At 39.7% G+C, this 8,317-nt stretch overlaps 1 protein-coding gene across 1 annotated transcript in view; it reads right to left on the reverse strand.

Moving 5' to 3' along the window:
- Positions 1–23: 23 nt before the first annotated feature.
- SLC10A2 (solute carrier family 10 member 2) overlaps positions 24–8,317 on the reverse strand; it is a 26,944-nt gene continuing 18,650 nt past the window's right edge. Inside the window, exons 4-6 of the mRNA XM_004704403.2 lie at positions 6,894–7,069; positions 5,138–5,295; positions 24–1,822 (exon numbers count right to left, since the gene is read on the reverse strand). Of these exons, the coding sequence (XP_004704460.2) occupies positions 1,695–1,822; positions 5,138–5,295; positions 6,894–7,069 (462 nt within the window). The 3' untranslated portion in view covers positions 24–1,694. The remainder of the gene's footprint in view (positions 1,823–5,137; positions 5,296–6,893; positions 7,070–8,317) is intronic.

The raw sequence follows: 8,317 nt of genomic DNA on the forward strand, positions 1-8,317 counted from the left end.
CTGACATCTGAGCCGGGGCTGTGGGTGTGTTGGAATTATGGTACCAATTCACCGTGTGACTTTAATGCACCTTTCCTCCCGCTTAATATGGAAAGTCTATAGGGTATTTAAAACTGAAAGTCTTCCATTCACAACAAGAAATATTGATTAATTCCTTAGAGGAAAATCTGTAGCTTCCCTATACCCCTCGCCTTTAAATATGTCTAGTCCTTTTAATTTATCCAATGGAAAAATATAAGGACCTTATTTAATTGTGAATGTGTTCCTTGAATGAAAAAGTGTATGTGCATGAAAGTTACAACGTTTAAAGCAGGTTTGCCTTCTCTCTCTATTGAAAGAGCTAAGTTAAGCATTTATGTTTATTTTCCTCTGAAGCAGGATCTGAATTGAGATCATTAAATGGAAAACATCATTTGAGGCAGAAGCATTTGAAAGGGGATCTATGAGACAGTGAAACATGTTTACAAGGGAAACAAAATGTAATCACTAAGAACTAAATTAAGAATGCTGCTACACCTCACTGCGGAACGAGGTAAGGAAAAGTAATTTAGATCTTAGAATTGAAAATTGAAGACGACCATTTTCCAAAACATCCTGCTATTTGTCAAATCTTTTAAAACGTTTTTTATCTTTAGTTAACAAATACTAGAAATATCCAGGAAACGCGTCTAGCAATGCCCCTTTTCTTCCTGGAATGGTGCTTGTCCTCTGCTTTCCTTAATACTCACTTTCTTGAACCTTCCTTGACTTGATTCTTCTTGCCACTACTCACTACGGCATATCTAGTTGACTCTGTTCAAACATTTCAAAGAGGCTTCCTTTATTTACGCTCTGCCATGTTTTCTCATGAGGCACATGGGCTTGCATTCACCCACTAGAATTTTGGTGTTTTTGCCAAAACTTCTGTCTGTACTTCTTGCCAATTTCTTGCTCTGTGATGCCTATTGTTGGTGCCTTGTAGCAACTAACTAGTTGTGCATTTAGTCAATGTGGACGTGCCTCCTCCTCCTGGAAAATCTTGAGCAATGTCTCTTTGCAGAATTTGAAAAACTCTGCCAAATTCAAGTGACTTACAAGCGTTCTGTTTTCCCTTGAGTGATCTGGGCTCTGAGGTAGAACAATGGATGTACAATTGCCCCGACGAGTTACACACCTGTTTCAGTTCGGCATTGCATTCTATCTGGCAACTCCTCTTTCGTGGACTGTCAGGGCAGCATGTTTTTTGTTGTTGTTAATGTTAGCATGATATATATTTTCTCATTATACTATCCTATTATATAAAGAAACGTGCTGCAAAGTTTTCCCCTCAATATTTTTGCAATTATAAGTACTGAGAAATTTTGGTCACTATAAGAATAATTTATGGCTCTTATTTTAACATACAAAAAGTCAGGTGCTCATCTCTGAGTGTCGAGACTGGGTAAGTTCGAGACCTACCCGGCCCTCAGTGCTTTAACTCTGTCAGGTCCAGTTTGGAGTGATTTTCTTAGTATAGTTCAATGGCATTACACGTCTTTGTCACATTAATGAATTGGATCACCAGTCATTCGGCACTGAATCCCAAATATGAATTCAAGCTGAGTTTAAAACTTCGCGCCATCATTTCCTGCCAGCTCTTCCACCAAAACAAATAGTCCAGATAGATTTATAGTTGAATGACATTCCTCAGAATGCTTCTGCTTTGCCACCGTTTTCTACTTTTCTTCTGGCTGAAATCCTCCATTCATTTTATACAGGGAGGACTCGGGCACGGTTTCGCTGTCTTTGCTCTCTGGGAAGTTTTCCTTATTTTTCCCATAACATTTCTTGTATGTCACGTAACCTAGAAAAACAACACACACACATAAGAAGTTAAGTTAATTTCATAACGATAACCTGGAAAGTTACTTTGTATGTGATTCTTGAAGCAGTTCTTAGTTTCTGTAGACCAGAGACTATAGACCAACAAAGGAAAAGAAAGCCAAACCAAAAGCAATTCTTAGCTTTGTGACCATCCATGGAGAAGAGCAATGCATGGACTTAGGAAAACCCACCATGCAGCATTTGGGGATATTTCCTCCGGGGAGACACGAGCCTTCTGCAGGCACGGTCAAGTGATAGCAGCAATGAACGAAACAACACACCCACTGCCATCCAGTCAGTTCTAACTCATAGCAACCCGATAGGGCACCGGAGAATTGCTCCTTCAGATGTCTGAGCCTGTAAAGAGTTCTGAGAGCAGACGGCCTCATTTGCTGAGGCTGATATATTTGAAGCACAGACTTTGTGGTGGTTAGCCCCTCATACTTAGGCAGGGCTCTTGATAGCAATGATGGCAAATGATTTATCTAAGTATGTACCTCTAGATCTAGATCTATTAAATCCTAGTTAATGTGCTTATTCTCAATTAATATACCACCTGTTAAGGTCAAATCTTGGCCTAAAGTTCCTTTGTGCAAAGACTTGAGCTAGAAGCACACCTCAGGTCTCCTGCTGCTTGGCGTCTCAGCTGCTGGGTGGTCTTCCTTCGTCTCTCCTTTAGAATTGCCAGCTTCTGTAGTGTTCTTTTTTATCAGTTTATTTTTGAGGATAGCTGACGTGCACAGGCTTTGCCTCCCAAGCAGTGTCGTGCAGTGTGTATGTGTGTGTGTGCGTGTGTGTATGTGTGTTACATGTACATGTGTGTGGCAGTGCTGATAGGATACAGTATTAACAAGCCCATTGGCTTAGATTCAATTTAAAATTTCCAATTAAGCACATGGATTTATTAGCACTAAAAGTTCTTATTTTCTTACTTAAATAGCTTCTTCCGTGTTCCCCAACTTCTCTATCATTTCCAATTCCAATTTCCTTTATGGCGGAAAGGTTTGCCTCCTTGAACCCATCAACCCACCATCTCTCAGATAGAATCAGAATAATAGCATCTGCCTCCTAAAGGATCCCTGGTGGTGCAGTGGGCTAAGCACTGGGCTGCTATCCCAAAGGTCTGTGGGATGAATCCACCAGCTGCTCTGTGGGAGAAAGATGAGACTTTCTGCTTCATAAAGCTTTACAACATCAGAAACTCTGTAGGAAAGTTCTACTCTATCCTGTAGAGTTGCTGAGTCAGATTAGACTCCAAAGCAGTGGATTTTATGTCAGTTAAAAACAAAACAAAACAACACCAACAGTTGCCATTGACTTGATCCTGACTCATGAAACCCTGATGTGTTTTGCCTTTTGGAGGGATATTGCCAGTCCTTTCTGCCAAGATTAGCCCCTTCAACCTTTCAATTAGCAGCCATGCATATTCACTGTCGCTCTACCCAGGGCCACTCATAGGGCAACAGCAAATATTAAAATGATAAAAAATATGAACCTGTCTAGCATGACCTAAGGAAAATAGTTAAGTTCTGAGTTAATGCTAATATCGGGAGAACGCAGAGCTGTGAGACAGGCCCAGGTTCAAAGATAAGAATCAAATCAATGTTTTCTTTGGATTGGTCCCTGTATTTCTAATAATACATTAGTGTAATCTATAGGACCTCATGGAATTTATCTGGGCTTGTGCTCCATTAAGTTATCCCCACACTTTTATTATAAACTAATTTTAAAATGAACTCCCTCAGCATATCCTTCTGTCTCTGCTTTTATTAAACCAAAAAATCTTCCTTCCTTTCTCTTGGTGTAACCTTTTATTCCAGAATATACTACACTTCTACTTTTATCACTAAGATATATGTTCAGGCATTATGTGCACTTAATACAGCAACTTTCATATTTTCATATAAAATACTGCTAGATTTTGGGAAAAGGCAAAATTAACCAATCAGCAATCCATTGGGGGTTATTTCTTTCAACTAGAAAATACATGGAATTGTTCTATCAACACTTTTTATGGAACATCTAGAAGGTATCACAAACCAGTTATATGGCAAAAATTTCAAGGTACACAAAATTGTTTATAGTTCTATTATGCAATAAAAGGCTCTGTGGCAATGAATTATTATTTTCTGGGCTAAATCTGTTTTATATTTGCAATATATTCAGGAGACTCAGTCTAGGAAGGAGAGCTATGCTTTAATAATTGAATTTAAGGATTTGATATAGAGTATGAGTAAGACTCATAAGTAAGTTACTCAATTCTACTTAGCTCTACTTGGAGCTAAGTAGTAGGTCAAAAAAATAAAACTACATCTCCAGGCATTTTATAACTTAACATTTCACATTTTCTTTTTGCTCTTCCACTTTACATTCCTAATGAAGATTCATCAAGTTTATAAAAGTACAGGTTTTAAAATTGAAAATATACATATAGGTTAGACATCATCAGTCCATGGAAAGCACACTATAGGAAAGAGTTTCAAATAGATTAAGATTAACCCATGCTAATGAGCAAGGTTCCAAACTCTATGCTTCCTCAGAGTAAAACTAAGAATCAGATGATCTTCTCCTCGTTCTTTAGGGTAAAAACAATAAAAAATTGGGGCTTCAACTGCTTCAATAATATAGGAATTTTTAAAAAGTGTGTTTATACACACATCTGTTGTCTAATGTAACCTAACCCAATAAATATGCTAGTTTGTGATACATATTCTATATTCACAAAACATGCAAGTTGCTGCATTGATTCACACTCACAGTAATGCCATGTGGGTCAGAGTAGATCTGTGTGCCATAGAATGTCAGTGACTCATTTTTCTGAAGTCAATTGTCCTCTAGCCCTTTCTTCAGAATTGCCTCAGGGTGGACTCAAACTTCCATTAAAATTAAAAAAAAAAAAATTTTTATTAGCAGGCCAGTGTGTTAACTGCACCACCCAGGGCCTATGATTAACAATACCAAGGCTATTTTGAGTTTACTTTTGGAAAAACAAAGATCCTTCCTGGGCTCCTGAAACCATTTAGGAAGGCACATAAGAAAGTGCTCCTAATGGTACTATTTCTCTCTAATTATTTAGGGAAAGAAAATCAGTGGAGAGAACACTTTTCACTTAAAAATAATTTTCACATAGAAGTTTGGTCAAATTACCAACTTTTGAGCAGTAGTTGGGTGGCTTTTCCCTCCCATCTATTTATTTTATAAAAAAAACGAAGAGATAAAATAATGCTATTTAAGCAACTCCAAGATTTCTCAAAGAAGAACCTTATAATGACATGTGATCGGCATGATTGCTTACATCCTAAGAACAGGGCTCCAAAGACCAGCTGGAAGACGCTGTAGATGAGGGGGAAGGTGAACATGTGCGTGAGCTGCTCCGGAGTGAAGGACAGCTGGACTATGGTGGAGCACAGCTGCGTGTTCTGCATCCCCGTTTCCAAAGCAACCGTCCGACACCTGAAAGAAATCGTAAGCGAATGCATGATTTTTGTTGTTGTTTCTGGTGGAGGTCGTCGTCAAATGAGGTTAGAAACGGATACATCAAGAAGACACGCTGCTGTGATGGTCATTGAGTGGATCTTGATGTGTGGTGACTGCGTCAGAGCAGAGTAGAACTGGTCCCGGGTTTTGCAATTGCTCCCCTTGTCAGAAGCACATCACCCAGCCTATCATTCGAGTCAGCTCTGGCTGGGTTGACAGCACTAACCTTATAAATCGTCAAATGTGGAATCCTTTTCTTTGCCCAGACATTGACAAGGAGAACAAGTACTTATACAAATATCTGTGGAGCATGCTCATTAGACATCAGCATTTCACAAACGGCAACCAACAATCAAATCCCCAACCCTCACTGCCATCAAGTAGATCCCAACTCCTCATGGCCCTCCAGGGTTTTCTCAGGCTTTCAATCTTTCCAGGAGCAGTGGCTTTGAAACCAAGGCTTACCCGACCACACTGTCATGGCTCCTCAATCAATAGCAAAGGGATTTCATTTTACCCTTTTACACGAGGTCCTTGGTCACAGTGCAGAGCATAGAGCAGGGGTACAGCAAATATTTAAATTATTTGTGGTGATTGTATAATTGTTTAAATTCGAGTCATTCTTCTGATGAACTCCTGACCATTGTTGACTTGCAGTAATGCAAGTAGGCATGATTGTTCCCTTTTTAGATGCAAGAAAATGCAGAGAAAAAACAGCAAGTGCCTGCCCTGAGGTCCCATAATTGAGAAATGGCCCGATGGGAATGCAAGGCCAGGCCTCCCGGACTCACACCTGTTTATTTCCCACTGTCTAATGTTGCCCATTGCTCGCCCAGCTCCTGCTTTCTCGTTGCCTCAGGTGGGCTAGTAAGAAATATGGCCACCCAGCACCAAATAAAGGAATCCCAAGCCAAATGTTAGGATTCAGCACCGCTTAATGATGACTTCGCTGTGTAGGTTGGATGGAAGAAGCATCGTGTATTTGAAGGCCAACTTAACTGTAGAACCCATGGCAAAGGAAGGGTATGAAGAAAGATTTTTAAGCAAGAAAAAGAGGCAGTCAGTATTTTCATTCTAGGGGCTTTAACACACAATTTATAAATTAATATGTCTATTTGAAAGGATGTATTCAGAAAAAGAGCTAATGCTTAGTACGAATGAAGGACGTCAGACTTGTCATCAGCATCGACAGCTCCTGTGATGTCGGAGACGCATACTGAAGAGACAACGGAGGTTAGAGGAACAAACCAGTCTGCCTGGGAGGAAGTGCAGCCACAGTGCTCTTCAGAAGCCAGAAGGGTGAGACTTTAGTCTCATGTACTTTGGATACATTATCAGGAGACACTAGTCTCTGAAGGAAAGCATCATACACGGTAAAAAAGACGGCCAGCCAAAAGAGGACAGCCCTGAACAGATTAAGAACAGTAGCTGCAAGACTGGGCCCCAGTCTGACCATTGCGAGGATGGCGCAGGGCCAGGAAGCCATTTATTCTGTTGTATTAGGAATCAGAATTAACTTGAAGGCCCAACGACTCAAAAGAAAATTCTCAATCCAATTTAACAAAACACCATACCTGTGCCAGGGCAGACCAGCTATTCTAGCCAGAAGAAACCCTAGCGAGTAACCAGCCAAAGGAAAGATAGTTCCAATAATCCAGAGTTTGGGATTGATGACCCAGGATCCTTGGTACAGTATTCCTCCAACTACAGCTATGAGCACAATGAGGATAATCCCTGTGATGGAACCAATCTGAAAGAGAAGCACAAACAAACGCAATCATCAAGGGTCAAAATAAGTGGAATATATATTTAGCAGAGAAAAAAAATCAAAAACATCTCCTTTCCATTCAGTCAAGTGACACTATGTTCTCTTCAGACAATCCTAGTCTGAAGATCACAATATGCTCTGAAAAAACTGATGCTTCACCCTTGTTTCAATGTTAAGAAAATATCAGGACATATGTATTCACACTTGATTATCATGGAGAAGATGGTCTAGCTAGCTTGCTAACTGCCCTTGTTGAAGTGAAAAAGCATGCTAGAGTAAGATAGAGAAACCCGTGTTCCTGGTTCTTCCTACTCTGGCTCCTTAGGCAAATCATGAAACCCTTTGGATTTTCATTTCTTTATTTGTACTCAGATGTCCCCAAACACAAATTATGATTGTTATGAATAAAAATTCTCTCCAAAGAAAGAAGGATGTAAATGTTTAAGTTATTGCTGTTTTGTGTTCTCTTGTGGCCATCTTTTTTTGTTGATCGTGCCATAATTTTTTTTGTACCTCGGAAACCAAACTATACTTATAAGTATGCTATACATAGTATTGAGTGGGGATATGGAAAGGGATGAATGGTTTCATAGTATTGGTCTGTTAACCACAAAGTCAGTGGTTCAAATCCACCAGCCCTTCCGGGGGATCAGGTTGTCTATTCCTGTAAAGATTTGTAGTCTCAGACTCCCTAGGGAGCAGTTCTACTCTGTCCTATAGGATTCACTTGATGGCTGCGTGTTTTAGAATAGAACATGTCACAGTGCTTTGGGTAGGGTTGGAATCAACTTGATGGCAGTGGGTTCGGTTTGGGGTGTGTGTGTGTGTGTGTGTGTGTGTGTGTGTGGTGTGTGCTTCAAAAAGTTTGTGGAAACATTTTATCTTTGAACTTCATTTTTCCATGAAACTCTTCATATAAGCATGCACATCTTATACATGTATACCACAAAATACAAATATACATGTAAATATACATTAAAAGAGATATATGTGTACATATGTGTATGTATAATTATATATTAGTTATGTGTTGGACTGCTTACCCCAACCACTAAGTTTGAAACCAATAAGTCCCTCTGTGGGAGAAAAACAGGGATATCAACTCCTGTGAAGAGTATCACAACCTCACCGGGACAGTTCTCTTCCGTCCTATGGGACAGACTCAACTCAGTGGCAGTGAGTTTGGCTTTGAATTATATATATCATATATGTTTTCATTTCTTTATTTGC

This window comes from Echinops telfairi, unplaced genomic scaffold (genome assembly GCF_000313985.2).
Source record: "Echinops telfairi isolate 266 unplaced genomic scaffold, ASM31398v2 ScPeMD7_7467;HRSCAF=8505_0, whole genome shotgun sequence".
Taxonomy (NCBI): Eukaryota; Metazoa; Chordata; class Mammalia; order Afrosoricida; family Tenrecidae; genus Echinops; species Echinops telfairi.